Source organism: Malaya genurostris, chromosome 3, assembly GCF_030247185.1.
Source record: "Malaya genurostris strain Urasoe2022 chromosome 3, Malgen_1.1, whole genome shotgun sequence".
Classification (NCBI taxonomy): Eukaryota; Metazoa; Arthropoda; class Insecta; order Diptera; family Culicidae; genus Malaya; species Malaya genurostris.
In genome coordinates, this window is record NC_080572.1 from 106,701,991 (window position 1) to 106,726,766 (window position 24,776).

The 24,776-nt window shown below is 37.1% G+C and overlaps 1 protein-coding gene across 4 annotated transcripts in view; it reads right to left on the reverse strand.

Moving 5' to 3' along the window:
• Window positions 1-24,776, reverse strand: part of LOC131435352 (heterogeneous nuclear ribonucleoprotein L) — a 655,533-nt gene that overhangs the window by 152,806 nt on the left and 477,951 nt on the right. For 2 of the 4 annotated variants that reach the window (XM_058603157.1, XM_058603156.1), the window contains one exon: window positions 1,835-1,918. The exons of 1 other annotated variant lie outside the window; for it this stretch is intronic. In XM_058603157.1, coding sequence (XP_058459140.1) covers window positions 1,835-1,918 — 84 coding nt within the window. Of the gene's footprint in view, window positions 1-1,834; window positions 1,919-2,777; window positions 2,951-24,776 lie in introns of those variants that run through there. One more of the 4 variants, XM_058603159.1, reaches the window with a different exon arrangement.

A 24,776-nucleotide genomic window follows, 5' to 3' on the forward strand; every position in this document is an offset into this window, starting at 1 on the left:
GATTGCTTCAAGTTACAGCAATTTCGACGGAAGCTGGCATGTTTCGTTTGAACTGTGTACTTGTAAGGAGTGTATCGAAAATAAGCTATCCACATACATTTGTGTTGTACGCATTTATTTGTGATGGTTTTTTATGCTCAGATCGCAGCATGCTGTGCGTTTGGCTGTCAGCTTTCGATTCTTTACTTGTTTGTGCGGTTGAAATTCTGCGTTTTCAAAATGTCGCGTATTGAAAAGGAAATGGAAATTAAAGTTCTGAACACATGGCTAAGTGAGAAAGATATTACTATACGAAAATTGGCGAAGCGGTTTGGAATTCATCATGTTAGTGTTAAAAACATAATTAATAAGTTTGGGGAACATTATTCTTAGGATGAGCTACCAGGAAGAGGCAGAAAACCTCGTTCTTCCAACCCGACACTGGACCAGAAAGTTGTATCTCTAACCATGAAGAATAAATCAATGTCAATACGTGATTTTGCCAAAACAGCAGAAACGAGTGTCGGAATGGTCCAGCGTATCAAGAGGCGAAATCACCTAAAGACCTACAAGAAGCAGAAAATCTCGGAACAAAGTGTAAAACAGAAGAAGCAAGCAGCAACAAGGGCCCGGAAATTGTATTTGCGTCTTTTCTAGTGTCCGGATGCATGCGTTTTGATGGGCGATGAGAATTATGTAAAAGAGGACTCAAAAACCCTTCCAGGTCCACAATACTTTAATGTCGTCGTTGGGGAGGATGTGAGCGATGCGGACAGGTCGATAGAAACTCGGTCGAAAGGTACTGGTATGGCAAGCAATATGTTCCTGTGGTTTGAAGTCAACCATTTTTTACACTACCGGAACTATAAATGCAGAAATCTATCGATCTGAGTGTTTCCAGAAGAGATTGCTGCCTTTATATAAGAAGCATAGTAAACCTCCACTGTTTTGGTTAGATTTTGCGTCGGCTCACTATGCCAAAACCACTCTCAATTGGCTTGCGGAAAATGGTATACATTTCGTTGAGAAAAATATCAATCCACCAAATTGGCCTCAGCTTTGACCCATCGAACGTTACTGGGCAATCGTGAAGAGGGTCTTCAAGAGGACTGATTAGGCAGCAGGGAACATGCAGGAGTTAAAAATAATTTGGGCTCAAGCGTCCAAAAAATGCGATGCAACACTTGTCCGGAACTTGATGAAGAGCGTTCGATTAAAAGTTCGAAAATTCGTGAAGGAATAACATAAATTTCATCCGGTTTTCTTACAGAAGAAGTCCTACAAATGTGGGAACTATTTATCAATGGAAAAACCCCTTTCGTAAGCGAAATGTTACTGAAATAACCGATATTCACAAAACAATGACTGAGTTGGTAACATTAAAAATTTGGTTACTTTTCGAAGCATAATAAAAAAAACAATAAAAGTTAACCGACAATCGTGAAGAGGGTCTTCAAGAAGACTGGTTAGGCAGCTGGGAACATGCAGGAGTTCAAAAAAATTTGGGCTTAAGTGTCCAAAAAATGCGATGCAACACTTGTCCGGAACTTGATGAAGAGCGTTCGATCAAAAGTTCGAAAACTCGTGAAGGAATAACTTAAATTTCATCCGGTTTTCTTACAGAAGAAGTATTACAAATGTGGGAACTATTTATCAATGGAAAAAACCCTTTCGTAAGCGAAATGTTACTGAAATAACCGATATTCACAAAACAATGACTGAGTTGGTAACATTCAAAATTTGGTTACTATTTGAAGCATAATAAAAAAAACAATAAAAGTTAACCGACAAAAGTTTGGATTTTTAAAAATTAGTAACTATTCTCTAACACAAACACAGTAACATGTCTACTTACTGTACGGGGTAGGCCTTCCGCCGAAAATATTTGGATCGTGCAGCAACGGTGCCCGACCGTTGCAGGCTTCCTTGCTGGTGGCAACTGCGCGGAACCAAAGGGCGAAGTCCGGTCCGAACCACGGTTGAGCAAAGAGCATAACGAAGAAATAAAAACAAGGTCAATCAATTAGTTGCGGTTCTTATTTTCTTGTAAAGAAACGTTTTATTCGATCAAATGTGGGTCAAAGTTACAAAAAGCAGGCAAATATCATCTATTGTATTTGAATATATACTTCAAACGGGCATGACTAAAATTATTTTCAAAAGTTAAAATCTGGAAATATTTAGTTCTACTAGTATAGTTTTGAGGCAGATTTAGTCTAAACAAGGATTGCAATTAAAACATAACGAAACATACACAATAATAGGGTGAAATTTTTCTTCTAGAACTATTTCTTTACAAACTAAATGTAGTCTTATCGTATTCATTTTCATACAAGTTTTGCCTCTACGTCTTATTTTAAAATACACCCGATCTTCAATGAAACTCTTGTTTTCATTCTTATCACTGTTACAAAATCGTGCATGAAAAGTGCTTTGTTTGTATTCAATTTCTGTTTGCGGGATGTCTTACGAGAAAGAGAGAGAATTCACGTCTATTTACAGTATGGTTGGTGATGTTTTGTGTGAATTTTGTTGTGGTTTTTCGTTGGCGCATTCGGATAAATGTCAACAAACTATCTAAAATCACACTCGGAATGACAATCTGTTGTGTCAACTATTTGCGACAGTGTTTGTGGCGGCTGTTGTTGAACGTTTTGGGAGAGTGGTGACGGTTTTGATCAAGTCTTCAGAGGCGGGGAACAGTAGCTCGTTTAAGTTTAAGAAACAACAAACAACAAATTGTTCTATCACAAATCAGAATTCCGATTTGTTTAGGCCATAAACAGCTATAAACTTACCCTGGAACGGTTGCCTGTTGCGATACTGAAACTCAAAGTAGAAACTAGCAAATGAATGAATTCACTAGAGGTGAAGATGGCGCTGGTTGGTGACGTTTGGTCGCACTAGTGTGATTCCAGGTCGCTCCGACAGATGACAGATAATCGTGATACGAAAATTCACTTTTTCGTCAGTGTTTTTATTTCATTTGAATGTCTTGCCGTCACTTTAAAATCGTACGTGTCGGCTTTGGCGTCTTCATTTGCGATTCCTGGCACTCGAGTGCCACGCTGCCGTCCAGCGAAGATGGCGGCGCCTTCGTTCGTTTCCCCCGTTTGCTGCTAGACCCGCGAGCTCCAACGAATATGTGATAAATTCCTGCACACAGACAAACACAAGCACACTGAATGCAACCGCTTTCTTTGATTTGATTTTGATTGGTTTTAGTCAAATCATGTTTTGATTTCGTATTCTTTTTGTTTTTTCGACAGGAATTGTTGTGATTGTATGTGTATCAGTTAGTATCCAACAGTGAAGATTTAGTTACATTTCCTCGTAGCTTGAAAGAATTTCGTGTTTACACTCATTAGATTTGAGAAGACGACAGACGTGTGACATGTTGCTTAGGTAGAAAATGTTTGTTTGTTGGAAGTTGTAATAGTAGAAGCAGTGGTAGTAATAGGAATTCTAGTGTACAGTTGTCTCTGTCGAAATCTATCAACCATATTAGGTTAAGGTGACAGTAAAATTTTCTGCTAGATGACTTTTGCTATCTATCTCTCGTCCTAGTTTTTTTCTTCTTCTGTTGGTGTGTTTAAGTGTTCACGTGTTGTTGTCAAATCCTTTTCTCGAGAAGAAGGGGGGCTCGCAGTAATCCATTTTCCGTTAAGACATTTTGACTGGTTTAAGGCCGAAGTGTTCTGTGCAATGCGCTTTCAATGCAGAAATAAAATTAATTCAAGCTTTTATTTACCACGTTTTCTCTGGATCGTTTCGAAACGAGTATGAGCGATCGTTTCGAAACGAGGATGGACAACAAGAATTTTTTTGCCAAACAAAAGGTAACTTGTTTTAAGGCAATACTTCCAATGCGACATTGTGCAGTTGAAGTTGCTTGAGTGTAGTTTTCAGATGTTATATACAAAAAGTACAAAAATATGGGAACGAATATTCAGGCGGCCTAAATACCCGAATACGTTTTAGTGAAATTTTCCTAGTTTTAAATAAATATTAAAAATTACAAAAGAATCTAAATTCAAATAATACGAATTTGACACAAACTAGAAATACTAACTTATTGAAATATTAAAACAAAAATAATATTTCCCATGTCCTGTTTTCATATTGGTTTATAAGCGCAAGATGTGAATGTGTATGTGTTTGTGTTCGATAACGCTCAAGTGAAATATGTTTCCCTTCTATAAAAATCCAATTTCCAAGGCGACAAATGTGTTTCTAAACGAACAAGTAAAAAGAACTATCAATCTTTATTGCACCAAAAAAGTTTGTGCAAAATGACGTATAGAAAATAGAACACCTAATAAATGTGTTATGAGCAACGTCCACAAGCACATGAAATCGTTTCGTAGAATGCCATTACTAACTATTTATTTTACTATTCTGATAATTAAAGCAATAAATTAAACTACGATATAATAAACCCAACTCTTCTTTTATTTATTTTTTAGAATCATAGGGAAAAATATGTGCCATAAAATTATAGGAAACTTATGCACCCTTCTATGTTTTTCTGACATATTTCGTCCTGCACATCTTATGGTCGTGAAAGGGTTAAAGTGGAAGTTCGATTATCTAAGAACATAATTACAAAGCTTTAAGGTCGTAATTTGGACAACTTTTTGGCAAAAGTTTTACCCATTTTTTTGCAGAAATTCAAATGAATTTAATACCACATGCGTTATTAAAACAAATCTATTATTTCCTCATTATTATTATTATTATTATTATTATTATCATTATATGTCTTCCATGTAGAGCTCCTATTGGGACCTGTATTTGTCGTTCGCCGGAGTTGTTATCGTGCTTCATAAAGGCACTGTTCCATTTTCAGTTGTCAATCCGGTTATGTCGCTGACATTACCCACCCAACTTTTTTCACAGATTGCAAACGCACAGCCCAACTAGTTCATTGCCTTAAAACTAGGCGTCACATTGAAATGATAATTTTATACAGCGGCATAGAACGGAATCCAAAATCCAAGTCCTATTCTGTCATCAACTAAAAGGAACAGCACATGGTTTCACTTGGTGCAAACGGCATTTACATCCAAACATGTCAATAAATACCGAACACGACAAAATTCAGTAAGAACTATCTTTAGCATTTTCACACACATTTGGGAAAGAAAAAATTAGTGAATATTCCAATGTTAATTACTCTCAGTGGCCGGAAACCGAAAACATTTTACAATATTATCGGGTGTTGTATTATTTCGCAATAATTAGTGTTTGTTAGGGTAACAGAGGTATTTTGGCCCACTTAAGGATTGATTTTATTTTGGCCCACTTTGAATAAATATCCACCAAATGTTGCAATATCTTTGAAAAACCCTTCCGCAATGGGTAATTTAATGTGATTAGCTTCAAATTTATGCAACATCGGTTACTTAACATCGATAAAATCCGATAAAATTGATAAAGTTTGTTAGGTGGGCCAAAATATATGAAGTGGCCAAAATACCTCTGTTACCCTATCTCTAGTAAAGTAATGAAAAATTGATCAGGAAAAGCTACAAATTATATCTGAATAAAAGTAATCAAGCAAACATAACTCATGCAGGAAGATTGAATTGAACAAATTTACTAAATGCTGAGAACAATTAAATTGCAGGCTTGTTAAGTCACAATTAGCATGTAAATCGTTACCCTAGAAAAGTGTCATAGTGCCCCTACATTTTGTGTTCATAGGAATATGTTTGCACTTTATATCTTTCTCGCTCCCCATCTTCCTTTTCATATCTGTATTTTTCACTATCTTTTTCTATCTCATTCTTTCTCTTATTTTTTCTCTCATTCTTTCTCTCATTCAAATTTACTCCGTTTTGCGGGCCAAGTGGAACTGCTACAAAGCAAAGGTAGTTTAATTTGAGCTGCTATGTCAAAGCTAAAGGCGAAACATAAAGGAAACCTATTACAATGAAGCAAAATTTAAAATGAAAACATTAAAGGAAATTTTATGAAACGGTTGCATTTGTAATAATAAGTTTATGCCACTAAAATATGAAAGATTTCCTCAGCAAAAATTAAGTTAAACATATTGAATGACAACTGTTAACTACATCTTTAAGTTGTACTATCTATTTAATTTCTGGAACACCGTACATACACACTTTCAACGGACGGTTTCTGCCTAATATCTCAAGCAGGTATTCTCTGGATCAGTTGTTTTGAGTGCTTGTCCCACAAATCAGTAATAGTATGTAGAAACGACACAGAAGAAGACTTCCGGTTCCTGTATTACAGCACAATAAGTGAAATTTTCGAGTTTCACTTCGAGTAGTTTTTCACAAGTGATGACGAAACGAAGTGAAAATTTTTATAAAATTGACTAGTAAATTTTTGTAGTTGATAGATCTTGTTAGTTGGTGGATATATAAATCTAATTTGAGACTACTAGTCTCCGGTTTCCGGTTTCGAAAGCACCGATGATAGTGAAGAAAAACTCCAAAAACGGAACTCACTTCGATTAATCAACAACGGCTAAACCGATTTTCACAAATCTTGATTCAAATTAAAGCTCTCATTATTTTGAAAGATATTGTGCAATATTGTCCAGATCCGACCTCCGTTTACAAAAATATAGGGTGATGAGTGTCAAAACTTTCGATCCGTCATACATAATGGCTATGCAAAATAGGTACGCATCGTACGTGCCTGTACGGAAGAAGGAAACACCACCACCTTTGCGAACGAAGCATACAGCGTGCTTAAACAAAGTCTTTGTCTCTATAATCAACATTTGAATGTACTTTTTTTTTCGCTGATCGTATCATATGTTGGTCAAATGTCTAATCGTCATAAAATTTACGACACAGATAAGTAGGAAATGTTCAAAGCAGATTTTATAACTATTTGAATTTGTAGGCCTGGCTATTTGATGGCCGAATATGACTGTGACGGTCTCCTAGTCTCGGCTCTGGAAATGTATTGTCAAAAACTCCATTGAAACTTGCATCGATTTCTCATGAAATGTTAATGAGAAAGGCATCATTACATCAGAAGGTGGATTAAAACAGTTCTTTATGAGTGTATATTCTTTTTTAGTGCCATACAACTACTTCTTAGAAAACATTCTTATACATTTGCCAGTTTCAAGAATTTCGAGCTTGAAGTAAATACATGCGAAAAAATACATACACCCTTTCAAAAGACAGGCGAATAGATCTTATCAGCCGCGCAAAACACTATACTGGTGGTCCGTGGTTTACTATACTGAAAACGTGTGCGAAGTTTCATCCAAATGTGAGCAATTTGATCCTGATTTTATCACACTTGCTGCTGTTAATTTCTGGAATTTCTCTACTGCTATATTATGATGATTTGAGAAAACATGGAGATTTTCTAATATTATAATGTTTTTACTGAAACTGTACGTAAGCTTTAAGGAAAAAAGAAATATACGAATGTGTAAGAGTAGAGACGGGGAACAAATGAAGGAAGTTTAAAATGTACTATGATTTAGTATCCTCCTATGGTTGTTAATAGTAATGGAAGTTACTTGCGACAGAAAGTGAAATTTTTTTAATTTTCAAATTAAAAACTATTACAAATTACACCATCTAATACTTTTCGAAATTCTTGTAACAGCACAACATTGAGCAAGATTCTATATAGAACTAGTTGGTTTAGTAACGCGAAAAATAACGCAAACCGCCAGATCCACGCAATTCCTTTGTTAGACCAACGGAACCTACTCCACTAGGTGGCATAATCTCGGTTTTGCCTATTCTCCTCCCGGTGCACCTGGAAGAGAAACACGAAGACTAATTTGTTCCCATCGAAATGGTTTTTCCTATGTAGTTTTTTTTACATTCACTGCCATTATTGTAAACTCAGTTGGCTGTTTGGCGCTCGGGACCACAGCAGGGAGTGTATTTTCTGTGTCTGTTCGCCACTCCGGAAGGCTAGCTGGTAACTAGTGGAAAATGAAGAATGTAGATTTATATAAGTCCTCTCGAAGTGCAAACTTTTTCCGGTCCTTCCACAGTTTGCCATTCCAAAGACTTCGGAGACTAAAAGCAATGAAATCACCACACAATAATGCTTTTGTGTAGAGTCGATCGGTCGACAGATATTAAACCAAAGAAGGAAACCTGCTACCGGGATAATATTTTTTGCTGGTTTAAGTTTTACTTTTCAGCCAATTTGTTCTCAGGTGGCTTCTGGAACCATGCTGGTTTCGAGCGCGGCTTCCGGCACTAAATGAAAATTTGCGATGTGGCGAAATTGAAACAATAATTGAGACTATGTTTTGTATGCAAAAAAAATAGAATCCAGAAGATTCCTTTGTCGAGCCATGTTTTCATAATATCACATGCTTGAGGCTGTAAGCTAATAAGTTACGATAAAAATGGCCGCGATAGGAATGAAAAAATCATCAAACGAGAAACCGGCCTTCCTTTTCGGTCTGTACGTTTTCCCTCCGGAACAAGTATAAAAAAACACCGGTAAATGACTTTTGAAAAATGTAGAAAAACAACACATTCGTTCGTGCCTAAGCCAGAACCAGGACAAAACATCTAGGGCACATGTGAACATCAGGATATCATTTCCGAATGCCGCCTGTTCGGACAAAACTACGTGACACGTGTGTCGGGTTTCGTATACTATCCGACTCCGATTTAATTAGCTGTTTGTTGCTCTGTTCTTAAGTGTGACACCGATTTTCTGCGAGGCTGATAGCTGCAGCAAGTACTTTTTCCCGTAGGCCGATCAAGTGCTTTCCGTACACGAAACACGTACCGTCAGTACACTTCCGGCATTGGTTTTGACTGCTGAAGCAAGATTAAATTAAATTTCCGTCAGCTTTAAAACATTTCTTTTTTTTGTTGTGGAAGGAACAAAGAGATTCATTTCGGAAAACCTGGTTGCGAGCTATTAAGCTGGATATTTGCTGTAAGCATGTTCCACTGTTAGGCAAGTTAGCACCCGAACATTGTGTTCCCAAAATCCGCAATCAACGCTGAACCATTCGCTGAGTGCGATAAAAATGCCTCAAGTGGTATTCTATTTCGGGCGGGTTGCATTTTACCCGCAAACCGCATCATCATCCTTCGATCGAACCGGCACACAGAGCGCACACATCATCAGGTTGGAATTCGGCGGCACTCGTTCGAAAGTTCTAAATACTTGAAATTTTCGCGACACGTTTGCATACGACATGTTTCGTTGGCAGTTTCGGTTTAGGGTCAGGAAACTGCCTAGGAGTATGCTCTGGTGGTTTTTGTTCATCGGAATCGGTATCCAATACGGTTGAGTGGATCGAGATTCACAGCTATCCTTCGAGTGCAAAGCAAATACCACGGCGAACCGATGTTGGCATGTTTGCTTACACATCGAGACAGAGTTTGCATCTCTCTTTGATTGATGTAACTCATTCGTTAGTGAAAAGTGGCTAAAACTTCACGCTTTCGATGTAGGAAAATATGGACTGTGTGGATGATTAACAAAGATCTGGAATAGAGGCCAATGATTCGTATCAGATTTCATACGCATTGAGTAGACATTGTTATTGTCAAATTAAATATTTAGTTTCAGCCTTGATATATCATTTTGATGTTTCTTAGTCATGGTTCTAAATGATTAAGTATCATTTGGATCAGAGGAAGGTTCTTGCCTGCGAGAGAGAAAGGTTTAAATTAATCTAACTCCAGATGTGCTTCATAATAAAGTATGAACCTAATAGTATGTTCACATTAGCGCTGATATCAATGAGTGCATTCAAGATGACAACTTGATTGTCAAACGATATCATTTCATTCATATGTGAACACTTCGACGTGATATGTATATCATCTCGGTATATCAAGTGATATCACTCATCTATATATATAAAAATGCAGAGATCATTCTTTGTAATCGCATCACGTAAGAACGGATGGACGGATTGAGATGCTTTTTTTTTGTTTGATCAGTTTTTACCCCCACCGGGTTCGTACATCAAAAAAATTAGGAAAACTTACCGGAAAAGTGGGAAAAACCAATAAAGTTATTTTGTATGGACAATGGAATTTTCCACTAAAAAAGTCGCCAATGATTGCTAGATCATCGATAGGTGTTTGGCGCGCAACGAGTTGCATAAGTGTTTGGCCGTCGAAAGAAAGGAATACTAGATCGTTGAGAGAATCTTTTGGCGCGCAACGAGTTGTGTGCGTGTGAAAACTTGACTCATGTGGTTCTTCATTTCGAGCCACGTGCTTATGGCGTTTTCGTTTTTAATTTGCACTACACCGGTGCAGTGCTACACTGAAGCATGAATAAACGAACAAAAATGACGAAAACATAAACAGTAACCATTGACTACAATTAACGATTCCATTGCACAGAGCTACACCAAACTTTTGATGAGTGCTACACCAGTGGTATCGGTGCAGAAAAAGTGTAGCACTGGTGTAGTGCAATTGGTAAAAACGAACGGTTTAGGTGCAGCTTTCGCTACACCGGTGTAGTGCAATTTAAAAACGAAAACGACATTAATTAGGTATCTAAATTATTGCTTGCCAAATGACTCAATGACGGAATGCATATGACTGTTCTAGAAGACCGCTGTTGGCAGGAGAAAATGGTCTGATGTCATTTACCAGTTCATTGGTCATCGCGGGCGCGAGTTTAATAAATCAGAAAATTTTTGAATGAATCAATAAAAAGATTGTGCTGTAGAAGCGCTAAGGTCACACTAAGAAATTTTCCTTGCGTTTTTCTTTCTTATAATTTAGATTAGACTAAGCGCACAATTCTGTGAAGAATGTTCAAATTGGTATAATATCAAATTAAAATTTTAGCGTAGTCTCTCTAAGCAACCAAAAATTCCGAAGTACCTGAAAAGTATCCACTTTATTAGAGCTCTAAAGTACGCGTAGCACTCTATGGCAACTTGAAAATACAGAACAAGTTCTGAGAAAACTTCCTCGCTGCATAAAATCTGTACAAAGAACTGCTTTAAAGTTTTTTCTGTTGCGTCGGGTGAACATTCAAGTATTCCTTAAAAACGGACTATTCAGAATGCTTTGTATGCTGCTTAAGGAAGGGTAGGATTTGAATGATGCAAAAAATAATTATATTTGAGAATTTTTTTTCAGAATTATCGTGCATCAAAATAAATTCAAATGTTTTGCTTGATAAAAAATATCATTCGAACAACATTTTGTAATTTTTTCGTGGAAAACTATTGAGAAATAAGCGAAAAGTACGATTTTTAACGAAAAAATCCACCATTTTGCAGCTGTAAAACCTCCCTAAAATAACAAAAATCGAAAAGGAAAACGTTGGGGTCTGGTTTTTCATATGTAGAAAATGTGTGCAAAATTTGGAAAAATTGGTGCAGTTGTTTTTGAATGACCATGGACACGAATTTTCAAAACCTGCTTTCGAGATAAACGCGTTTAAAGTTTTATGTCTATAAAATCGAAGGAAACAATTTATTACTCTTGGAATCCCGTAGGGTCTAACATTTTTCAAAAATCATGATTTTTCTTTTATAATTTGATGTAATGAAACATATAAAGAATGTTTTGTAAAGTTTTTAAGTCAATCGAAGCAGAAATAATGGACCTATGCGCCGAACTCTCACTTCTTCGCAGTATGAAATAAGCATAATTTTTTGGTGATATTTCGTTTTGAGCTAACGCGAATGTGTGTCGAATTCCGTTGATTGTAGGTTAAGTAATCAGAAAAATAATGAAGAGAAACATTAACCGTTTAGTCGTTTGACAATTCTGCTGTCCGAAAACATAAATTCGAACAAATAATATGTGGGCGAGACGAAGTTCGACGGGTCAGCTAGTCTATACAAGGTGAGATGAAAAAACTGCAACCAACTTCAGACTGCTGTCATTTCTAAACCGCTCGTCCCACAGCTGTCAGATTTATTCTAGTGACAGCTCATTATATTATTTACAAGCGCACAAAAGCATTTTGGTGGGAATTTTTCAGAAAAAAAGTTATTTGTGATGGAATTCAAGTGTGATAGTGTGATTGCTTTGCATTTGGCTGGAAAACCACAAGTGGCTATCGTTAGAGCCCTCCAGCATTTAAAAGTGAATAAATCTTTTGTGTCTCGTACCATCGCTCGTTACCGTGATACTGGTAGCGTAGCCCGACGTCAAGGAAGTGGACGAAAGAAAACAGCAACATCGGCAGAAATGGTTCGAAAAGTGAAGAAGCGAATTGAACGAAATCCGCGTCGCAGTGGCCGAAAAATGGCTCGTGAGCTGAACATATCGCAATATGCCATTCGGCAAATATTGAAAAATGAGCTTGGACTAAAGCCATTGAAGTTCCAAAAAGTGCAAGATCTTACTGATGCGCAAAAAAAAGTTAGACTCGAAAAAGCTAAAGAGTTGCTTCGCTTGGCCGAAAGTGGTGAACTGCCGAATTTGGTTTTCTCCGATGAGAAACCATTCGTTATCCAGCAGTTTGTAAACAAACAAAATGATCGTGTTTACTTGCCAGAGAGGTCAGCTGAAAATTTGCAACTTCGGTTGGCCACCAGAACTCAAAAGCCGGCCATGGTGATGGTGTGGGCCGCCATAACAGCCGATGGTCGCTCGCCGCTCGTATTCATCGACCGTGGGGTCAAAATAAATGCGCAAATCTATCGCGAAAATATTTTGGAGGGAGTTCTGAAGCCCTGGGCACGCAAACATTTCGGCCGCAGACCTTGGACATTCCAACAGGACTCAGCACCATCGCACTCAGCACGCGCCACCCAAGAATGGTTAAGAAATGAGGTTCCTCGCTTCATTTCCACCGCACAATGGCCACCAAAATCTCCGGATGCCAATCCGTTGGACTATTGTGCCTGGGGTATTTTGGAAAGCAAGGTTGGCACTAAAAAATACCAAAGTGTCGATCATCTCAAGCAAGCGCTTCGCCGAGAATGGGACAAAATACCGCAGAGCCACTTTCGGGCAGCGTGTGATGGTTTCATTGGCCGTTTGAAGGCCATAGTTCGTGCCAAAGGTGGCCAATTCGAACAAATCTAAACCGATTCTCAAATTTGATGTTATTTCCGACATTTTTTGCTTTCATTCAATAAAATTTAAAAAAAAAATGAAAAAATTATGGCGTTTTACTTTGTTGCAGTTTTTTCATCTCACCTTGTATATACAAAAATGCAGAGATCATTCTTTGTAATCGCATCACGTAAGAACGGATGGACGGATTGAGATGCTTTTTTTTTGTTTGATCAGTTTTTACCCCCACCGGATTCGTACATCAAAAAAATTAGGAAAACTTACCGGAAAAGTGGGAAAAACCAATAAAGTTATTTTGTATGGACAATGGAATTTTCCACTGGAAAAGTCGCCAATGATTGCTAGATCATCGATAGGTGTTTGGCGCATAACGAGTTGCATAAGTGTTTGGCCGTCGAAGAAAGGAATGCTAGATCGTTGAAAGAATCATTTGGCGCGCAACGAGTTGTTTTGTGTGAATTCATGTGGTTCGTCATTTCGAGCCACGTGCTTAATTGGGTATCAACATTATTGATTGCCAAATGATTCAATGATGGAACGCATATGAGTGTTCTAGCTATACCGTAAACATGATCAAAAGTTCTGATACTGGTTACCAGAAGATGCATTGTGTGCAATGTAATCAGTTAGTTGTTTATTGTTGGCCATCGTAGGCGTGAGTTGAACAAATCACGATATGATAAGATGCTGCTGTTTAAATAATGAGATCAATCATAGAGGTTTGCTTTGAATTTAGCATGCTGAAGTTCGTTCGCGTCGGGTAAATTCTGGTGGATTGAAAACCATTAGTTGTGAGATTTTATGCATTGACTCGAACGATAAGCTGTATACTGGTACAATCACTCCTCATCTTCACTCCTCTATAACAGAAGAACTGCACATTATTTTCATATAAAACTTTCTGATATAGATTCTCAGTGCCGAACTCCACCATTCATTAATTGTAGGTGGGGTACTAAACAAAATTATGTGGTGTTGACTAATGAGATGACTATTGATAAAACTATTAAACGAATGCAGTGTTCATGTAAAAGTTAATGGATACAATATTTAAAAGAATGGTAACTTGAACTATCGAATGTCCAAGAATTACTCATTTTATCAGTCGATTTTTTAACAATATCAAACTAACCATAGTACTCAAGGAGGAGTAAGGATTTGAAGATAAAGTGCGGAAAATTCGACGTAACAAGGTTCATTTAAGTAAGAAGAAGATTTCTCGCATCTAAACTTTTACCGTCTACCAGAGGAGTCGAACTTAGCGATGCGAAACATCCGAGTCTCTGATATGTTAAAATTTTTTTTTTGCCCACCACACTCCCCCACACCAAAAAATTTACTAAATAGTTACTGACTGACCAGAAGTCATACATTAAAAGTAAAAATAAAGTTTTATCGCTAAATAGTTAATGGAAATTTTTTCCTGTGATTGTCATGCTACGAACATTCATCAAACACGATTAAATAATATCACCAGACTAGCGAGAAGTGACGAAACTACAAGTCGCGAGGGCAGCTTTTGTAAATTTGTTCTAATCAATTTAAAGTAGTCATCTCAGTTATTTTTGCTTCACTTTTTATTCCATATGTCGAAACCATAGTCTGAGAGAGATCAACAATCGCTATTCGATGCACTGACTCAAAAGATGATTCGCGGTGCATTCGCTTCATTTTTGCGTAACAAAAGCTTTTAACATATTCACAATTTTTTTATGAATTCATCGCAGCCAAGTAATCAGTAAAATAATGGAAAGATACATTAACAGCATAACGTTTGACAATTCTACTGTCCGAAAACATAAATTGAAAAAAACGGGCGAGACGAAGTTCGACGGGTCAGCTAGTTAGATATAAAATCAATAACATTACCTTTCTCAACCTCAACAAACAAATGACGGAGAAGGTAAAAGTTAGTCACCATTTCGGATTGTATATTGGTCATGGCAAGAAAAACCGAGAGTTGAAAAACAGATACCTCATGAGCTAAATGATCGACAGCACGAAACACGAAAAACTGTGCGTGAAATTTTGCTTTCTCGATATGAAACAAAGGGGACCGGATCAAAATGGAGGATGGAAGATGGATTTACCAGGGCGGCAAGTGAATTGCCGATTTGGATTTCCCGGTTTGCGAGACGAAAATTCTCGATTTTTGGAATAGGCTCAAATCGCCTCTATTTAGTTTCTTGAAATATTCCTTTAAGTCAAGTTTTAAACAGATATCCCATGTCCAAAATAGTGCATTATAAGCAAAGCAAAGTCGTGGCATTACATTCCTTTTGTGGAATTCGGCCTCTATGTTTCAACAGACTTTGCAGTCCTGCCAGTTCGGGATTCGAACATACGACAATTGGCTTGTAAGACCAGCGCCCTATACATTGAACCGCCAACCCGGGCCAAGTGCATTATAATAGGCCTACTAATTGAGAATTGAAGTACTTTTCGGGCATCTCGATGTATAAATAGAAATATTTATTATTACTAGTGCATATAAGAAAAGCATATAGACTTTTTATAGTCATCTTGGGGTTTTTGAAAACACGTAACCGATGTCTTCCGAGTGCACATGACTGTTTTTATTATTTTTGTTGGTATACATATAATTGAAAATAAATCAATAAGGAAAATAAATAAATAAATAAATAAGGAACAACAATCCCTAAAATGGAAACTTGCCACTCTGAAAAACCAACAACAATCTATGCCTGTAATTTCAAAGCATTTTGTATAGCATTTTCTTCGTTCCTTCCGGAAGTGAAAGTTTAAATATCATTTCGCCGGGAAAATTAAAAACTTATGATTTATGATATTATGATGGACATGGTACAACATATTGTCATATGGACATACGCTGTTTCAATTGTAATAATTCACGATTTCAATGCGTTGATAAGCAAATGCTGCTCTCTACGACCAAAGTCCAAATAGCGGCCCCTACACGATCATTAAAAGTGTCATTACTAAAAAGTATTTTCCATCATTATCAACATTATTTCTTCTTCTTATTTATTGTGAAAGTGCTGAATATACTCAGTTGTATTAGATGAGCAAATTTGACAACCATGAAGTAAACATTCTCTTCAGAACTATACGTGAAAAAAATTCTGCAAATGGCAAAGTGTAGATTTAAATTATTAATGTTTCATTAACCTTAACGTTTCAATGACAAATCAAATCTATTTTCAACTGAAAGAAGATAAAGAACATTGTTAATATTCTTTAATTTCTGAGGGAAAGTTATTCTGGTTACAAGCCCCGTGCTGGAGTAATTAAAAATACTCATCATTAATAATGAACGTGTAATGCTGAAAAGTAATGATGTACAGTAATGCAGTAATGACGAGCGTTTGAGCAGAAGTGTCATGACTTAGTAATGACACTTTTAATGATCGTGTAAGGGCCGCTTATGAGAGCACGATCTCAGAGTTTGAGGTTTTGTATCACGCAAAAGGTCTGCTCTCATTACTGGCGACTGCTGCTCCCGACGATCGAAGTCCAAATGAAAGCACGACCTGAGCGTTTCACGTTGGTTTGTTCTTACTGATGTTGGTGTGAGAGCCTCACCTCGACATCCAGTTCCGTCTGAAGCACTAGAAGAAATGATTTCCAATCAAAGTTCACCTTTTATACTCCAGTAGATTATCGGAACTGATATGTGCTTGACTACCTCAAAACCGTCGTCCGGGTGCGAAAAAGGCAAGCAAGCGTGATGATTTTTCTTCATTATTTCCAAAAGTTTTAGAAAACTTTGTTTTTTTATGGTTATCTCACGCTTACTTGGTTAATTTAATCAAAAATTCCTCATTATATTTCCGATAGCTTGTAAAAAAATTAATGTTGTTGGGTAAAGTACATCAAGAGATATTCGTGATAAAGTTCTGCCCATTCTTGTACAAGGCAAATTGTGGAAAGGCGTTCCATAGTAAAGTAAGTCGTATTCACGACCAAACAATCAGAAAATATGAGTTCTTTATTATGCACTCTCCGCTGGTTTTTAGCCATTTTTATTTCCAATACCCCACCTAATTTATCTTCTATGAGAAATCCTTCTACAATTGATCTGATTCTAATAGATCAATGTAACATTTTTAGTGAACTGACTTTGATTCCGATTACCTACCAATAATAATAATCGAAGTCGGTTCGTACGGCCACTAACTAACATGACGTACAAACTCTACTAGTTTTTATTCAAATTTTGAAGTTTTTTTACAATTGCCATCGCACTCTAAATGACGATTTAAATGTTTGTTGTATCCGCAAATATGCAGTAATTTTTGGAAGGACCATAAGACCTTTCATTTGAGCCCAAGATTGGAAATAACGGTTTTGAGTTCAGTTAACAACATTTTTTAAGGTTTCAAGTGACGGTGTACAATATTCAACATTCGGATCAAGTGACGGTGTACAATATTCAACACACTTTACTTTATAACCTCTGAACCGGAAGTCGGAACCAGATGAAATTCAGAAATTCCGTATGGGACCAGAAGACCTTTCATTTGAATCTGAGTTTGTGGAAATCGGTCAAACCATCGCTGAGAAAAGTGAGTGAGATCCATGTTGGTATATATGACCACTATTTCTGGTGCTTCCGAAACCGGATACCGGGAACCAGGATAGGCGGAATTGGTTGGTTTAGTTGCCTACTGATAATTACTACCGATTTGTGTAGTTTTTAGACCAGTTTAGGAAATTTTTTACGTTTTTTGTTTCGTCGGTTTAAGTGGCGGTGTACAATATTGAACACAATTTACCCTATAACTCCGGAACCGGAAGTCAGATCCGGATGAAATTCAGGAATTGAGACGTTTCACGTTTCGACACACACACACATTGCTCAGCTCGATGAACTGAGTCGAATGGAATATGACACATGGCTAATTTTTACTAGTTGGTTTTTCAAGTGATTGCATAACCTTTCTATATGAGAAAGGCAAAACATGAACCTGTTTGGGATAATAAGTTGCTTCAACACTTTTACTGAACATCTCGCTCAGACGCAAAATTTGGTATTGTCCCCTACTTTTCACTTGTTGAAAAAAAATCATGATACTAACAACTATTACTCATATTTGAGTTGGTAATATTTTTCCCGGATTTTCACGAAAATTCCCGACTTTTTCCGGTGAAATCAAGTTCCCGACTTTTTCCCAGTAACTTGCCATTCTGATTTATTTCGAGTATCCCAAGCGCAGAAAATCATAGATCGAGCCAACCATTGACATCAACTGCAGTATTGGTACACACTTTCAAAAGTGATTGAACGCGTGAGATGTGAAAAGATTTTGTTCCTTCGGAACGCTGGAACCAAACCTGTTTTGCCTTTCTCGTATAGAAAGGTTATGCAATCACTGTGAAAACCGACTTTTGAACCGAGACCCGGAGGGCCGAGTGTCATATACCATTCGACTCAGTTCGTCGAGTACGCAAAATGTCTGTGTGTGTATGTGCGAAACGTTTTTTTGCCCTAACTTCTCTCGGAAATGGCTGAACCGATTCTCACAAACTTAGATTCAAATGAAAGGTCTTGTGGTCCCATACAAAATTCCTGAATATTATTTCGATCCGACTTCCGGTTCCGGAATTATGGGGTAAAATGTGCAAAAAAATGAATATATGTTTTCTAACTTTTCTCATAGATGGCACGACCGATTTTCACACACTTAGGTTTAAATGAAAGGTTTTCAATTGATAGTTTTTATCAGTAGAGGGTCAAACAAACTGATTTCGGTTTTCTTTTGAGCATCGAAGAAAATTATTTTGAAGAATACCATATGAGATATGAGAAAGGTATCATTACACCACTAGGTGGATTAAAACACTTTTTTTTGTAATATCACAAATATTGAGCTTGTACCTAATAACACGCCTCTAGTCTCAAGTCCCAACCGAACGGGATGATTGATCAGAATAGTGTGAAAATAATTAGGTGATTAAAACCAGTTGATAGTGTTTTGCACAAAAAGTTAATGCACATCTGTTTGCTTCATTCAATTGCTGAATTAGCAGTTTTATCCAAAGAAGAAGAAAAAAAAATACAGCTTCATCAATGGTCTCCCTTGAACAACGCTCGGCCAACGACTAGTGAAATGTCAATGACATTTGAAGGCACATCCCTCTTGGTCTGCCGCGACAAATCGCAATCACGACTGACAGACAAATGAGAGTCACAGACCGATCCGGTATGACACAATCGAGCAAAATAAGACCGGTCAATCTAAAATAGGTTGAGCGTGGTTAGTTCACTCGATACCGAATTGTTAATCGTAAATACCAATGAACCAATGACACATCGATCGGATCGATGCTAAATGGTCGTTGTTTTCTTTTGTCGTGATGGAAATAATACACTAAGTGCGGCGACAAATTCCGGTTCGTTGTTGTGTAGAATAATTGAGAGTAAATTGGGAAAATAAAATTGAATCATTCGATTCGATCCGACGAATGCATTTGTATGTAAATTAGTCTCGTTTTTGTACCGGGTGACTAAAGGGCGATTCGAATGTGTTTTGACCATTGAAATGTCTCTTTTCGAAGAGCTACCATTTTGAACTACTATAGTTTTCAACAAGAATGATACAGCGTAGAGTGCTGACAGGCGGATATCGAATTTGAAACGAGAAACTAGAGCGACAATAATTGTTTGTTAAATGAGGCACTCTTACAGATCGGTAAATTTATGAAAACGTGTATATAGTCAACAGGATAATACCACGTTCAATATAAATGTAGAGCTCTGGTTTCGTGCAGCAAAAATTATAAATTACGCAACTGCAGATGATTGAAATGAACAAGGAAGGATGAAGATTTTGATTCTGAAAAAGACGAACCTCGAATACGTAAGTATGTTGACATGTCAATATATAAATATGAATATGAGCATAATGATTCATAATAATAAATTGTGATCCAATGAATCTCGGTTCAAGTCGCGGCGGTCGCTAGCTATCAGTTTTTTTTAATATATAAATGAATTTTGTGTCAAGAAATATTCGAATCACACAAAAATAAACGTTCTTGCAATGTTATAAGGACACGTAATCGTATAAACGCCGCAGCCGGCAGACCGCAGTTTTTTTCTCTGAGATGACTAAATCTTTGGTTCGTATGAGAGCCATTATCCATTGAACAAGGCTCACGGAGAACAATTCCGGTTCTGGATATAATCGTATAAATTACAGTACTTTATTTTATCCGCTCAATTTTCGCGAAGATACGTGCACCAGTTCCAAAAAGAATAGATTCGTTTAAATGCTACTATTGGGTTATTCAATAAATCGGCTCTTGGAGGACACTTCCTGGAGGTATAATCGCACAAGTTACGTAACCCGAGTTCCCTTGCTCCTAAAAAATAAAATAAAATAAAATAAAATAAAAACCGACAGACCGCACTTTTTCTACCTGAAATGATTTCATAAATATATTACTCAAACAATTAAATTGTACTAAGTTAAGTAACTCTTTTTGGATTGATTCGTCTATAAAGGGTGTATCGTTTCAAATCCGCACATACTCAAATTGCTCCAACTATTGATCCGTTGGGTAAAATTTGTTGAAATGATGCGTAGACATAATTTAATGTGTATAGTTTACACCACGTGAGTTGATCTCATCAGGTACAGAAAAATGGTCAAAATGGTGACAAACGAACAGGGCGAGCGCGAAAAAGATTTGCATAGAAGGTTCTGTCGCCTGTAAAACAGTTCTAAGAACGTCTGACTGTTGATCGGAAGCGAAGATCCGGAACAAAGCCGTCCGATCGACGACAACAATCACAAACGCGTTGTTGGAGCCCTAAAAACGAAAACCGAACGCTTCAGTTCGATATGTTGGTAAAAAGTTGCATGTGAGCAAGACTTCCTCACAGAATAACAAAACTTGATCTGAACTGCGTACGTTTAAGGTTCAGAAGGATTCGTGACGAGAAACAAAATTCGGCCGAAAAAAAACCGTGCCCGGAAATTATACGACCAGGAGGCGGACTTTAGTCAGATTCCAGAGAGCCTGTATGTGACTGCCAAAGATAAGTGTGATGCTCCCATGCGGCAAGCGATTTGTACTTGAGGAAATCGGAGTACATCTTTCGTATCGCAAGCGCCATGAATGGACAGGTGTATTTGGGAGAATGTTTACAGAAGATCCATTCTTCTCAAGACTCATGGTGGTCCAACGATCTTATGGCTTCATGCGTGTAGTGGCGTGATGCCAAATCCACCCAGGATATGGTTGGACCATCGTGAGACGTGCAAGAGTGGTATAAGGCGAACGGTTTTGGTTTCGTACCGAAATATAGAAAAATACTCAATCTTTCCGAAGAAGCACCTTCTAAAACAGCCTAAAATAGTGGATGATATAGCAGAAAGGCGGTATAAGGCGAACGGAGTCGGTTTCGTGTCGAAACATAGAAAAATACTGAATCTTTCCGAAGGAGCACCTTCTAAAACAACCTAAAATAGTGGATGATATAGCAGAAATGAAGAAAGCATTCACACCAAAAAAAATTGAATTCTACAGCTGACCTAATCCCTCATACAATGCAATTCATAAAGACCTAATTTTTCAAACATTCATTTGTAATGACTTAATGTTAGTTTAGTATGAGTTTCACTGGTTTCAACTGTAATTTGCATTCAGCTAGCAAGTGTGACTGTATGAATTTATATGCACCATTTAACACACACACACACACACACACACACACAACGTAAAAATCAAGTAAATTTACGCCTTAGTAAATGCACATAAGAGAAGCATTACAATTTAGTATAAATATGACTATCCAATGACTTTCGGATCAAGTCGCGGCGGTCGCTAGCTATCATTATTTTTTTATATCCATGAATTTTATGTCATGAAATATTCGAATCACACAAAAATACATGTTCTTACAGTGTCATAAGCCAAGTTAAGCTCTTTATAGACATTTTTGACATAGGCTTTCGTCGTCTCTGATGTTTTGAAGATGTTGCATGTACAATTTTCAATTATTTGTTTAATACAGAACGCAATGTTCTACTTTTCCAACAGTGCAGCAACAATCTCAGGAGTAGCAAGAGCAAAGGTTTCTGTTTAGGTGAAACAGATACCGAAAACAATTTTGATCCAGTACCTTCTTCTTCCCTCAAGCGTCTTCGATTCTTATATTCACAAAACTATGTCCCAATGCGGAGAGATTCTCTCTATCGAAAAAGAAAAGTGGAAGAACTTTTTCCCTGGTATTCTAAATGGTGTACGTTTGTTACGCATGCGCTTGAAGAGGGCTATACCTTCTTATGTGACTTTCGATAAGGATACAAGAATCCCGTGAAAATCACTTGTTACCAATGCACAGTGGTCCGGATCCACAATTTAGAGGGACAAAAACATTTGTGGCTTAGCCTTATACTTTAGAGCTATGATGTCTTCGGAACAAATGATCAGTGAAAGATAAGCCATATTTTGAAGCATATGATATTAGGGTGGTTCTAATTATTAGGGTGATCCAAAAATTATTTTCCGTATGTGTTGAGATAGAGGACTGCATTCTTCGGAAAAATTGTAGGAAAACTTATGTCAAGCAACTTTGCCGAAAACACTATTGTAGTATCTCTAACGGTTTTAGTGTTACAGCTATTTTAATAGATCAACTTAGGTGTTCCTAAAAAAATCAGATTTTTTGCAGATATTTTTTTAAATTTTTTAAATTGTGTTCAAACATTGGGTTTTTTCATTGAAAAATGCTCTTTCATGTAAGACATTTATTAGCTATACATATTAAAATAAGGTATTGCTGTCTTCTAGCGTGTTAAAATTAAAAATGTTAATTTAGCTGCATAATCGGGAAGATGGAGTACACTTACGTTGGTTGTTACTCTATTCGATAATGCTATTACAGGATCAAACGTTAATAGAAATCGTTTGAATACATTCTCTAGATTCACTAACTCTCTTGCGCTTCCTTACTGTACATACCAATAGGAAGCAAAGCATGTTTTATAATTGCAGTCCCATGCACCAGAAGTTTATGCACGGTTGGCGACAGAGTATACCATCCATACAGCTCCACAAAACGAATTCTTGTTTGTTCAGTAAACTCCTGGAAACCAGGTACCGAAATCTTCACATTGCTGTTTATCAACGTTAAGATTATAAAAAACCGTTCGAGTATATTTCCATTTAACTCGATGATTTGCGCTACTGTGTTATATTCTTTGAAAAATCTACGGGCCCAGATACCATCATTCGAGTTTTCGCCTCCAGGTAATGATTCACCAATGCCAGACCCTGTCAGCTTGGAGCGAAATCAATCTTCAGTATAGGAACGCCATCACACGGCATCACATTCAACATATCATGTCAATTGTGTGGGTGCGCAGTGCTGCTATTTTTGCGCGCAAGAATTTGACATTTCTCTTCTCTACTTCTATGTACGAGATTCGATGCGGACTCACCTGAGGGCACCGTGCTCGCAAAAAAGGATGTTGTCAATGATATATTCTGGAAATGTGAGAGCTGGATATCTTGTTAATATGATGTCTTTGCCAATACGTAACCCTAGCAGAGTTACCATATTCACAGATTTTTCTGTAAAACCACAGAGATTTTTGGCTTTTTTGCCACACAGATTCTGAGCACAGAATACAGATTTTATCAAAATTCGAAGATTTTTACAGATTTTTATGAATATTTCATAAAAATGGCAGATTTTCAAAAAATTTTTCACAGATTTTCACAGAATATGACCGAAAATTTGCAACACAGATGTTACACAGATTTTTCAAATTGAAACTCAGATTTTAAAATGGGAACTCTGAACCCTAGCTGCTCTTTTAATGCCGTTAGTATGTTTGTCTCTTGCTCCTTGACATGCTAATTTTGTCGGGACACGCGCCATGTCGGTTTCTCAATGTGCAAACAATAACTCACTTTTAACCAAAGTTCCATAGATCGAATCATTGCGTGTAGAGGCGAAATTCCAAATTGATATTTGTTTGGATTATTCTCATTTGTTTCAGTTCTTGAAAAATTCAGAGCTTTTCCTGAGCGCTTGCATATGTACCAAGCTTGGGAGCGTATGCCTGTTATGTCGTTTAACACTTTCGTATCATTCAGGCAGAATACTAGTTTCGTTGATACAAATACTTTCCCCAGTACTGTGGGAGAAAGCTCTGCTATTTCTGCATTTACTTTGTCCACTTCCTGCTGTTATTTCCGTGTTTTCCTTTTGAAAGATTATTATTCTGGGCAGCAAAGGGAAACAGATGAAGGATAATTGTTGTTCCAGATTATTCAGCCTTCTTGCTCAACAATCAATCGCAAGGGAACCAAACAGATAGCAAATAATGTACAGTAAGGAAGCGCAAGAGAGTCGAAATAAATCAATTCGCAAGTATAGGCAGTTCCATCCGCAGAACTTCAATCGTTTAGTGAATCCAGAGGATGTATTCAAACGATTTCTTTTAACGTCTGATCCTGTAATAGCATTATCGAATAGAGTAACAACCAACGTGAGTGTACTCCATCTTCCCGATTATGCAGCTGAATTAACATTTTTAATTTTAACACGCTAAAAGACAGCAATACCTTATTTTAATATGTATAGCTAATAAATGTCTTACATGAAAGAGCATTTTTCAATGAAAAAACCCAATGTTTGAACACAATTTAAAAAATTTAAAAAAATATCTCCTCCGCCATTTTTTCTATAAATATGCTCGAAAGTATTTTCTATCAAATGAAAGAAACCGATTTTTTTTTTCGTTTGCTCCAATGTTAGATATAACAGTTTAAAAATGATCTGTTTTTGAACTAGTTTTGCTCATA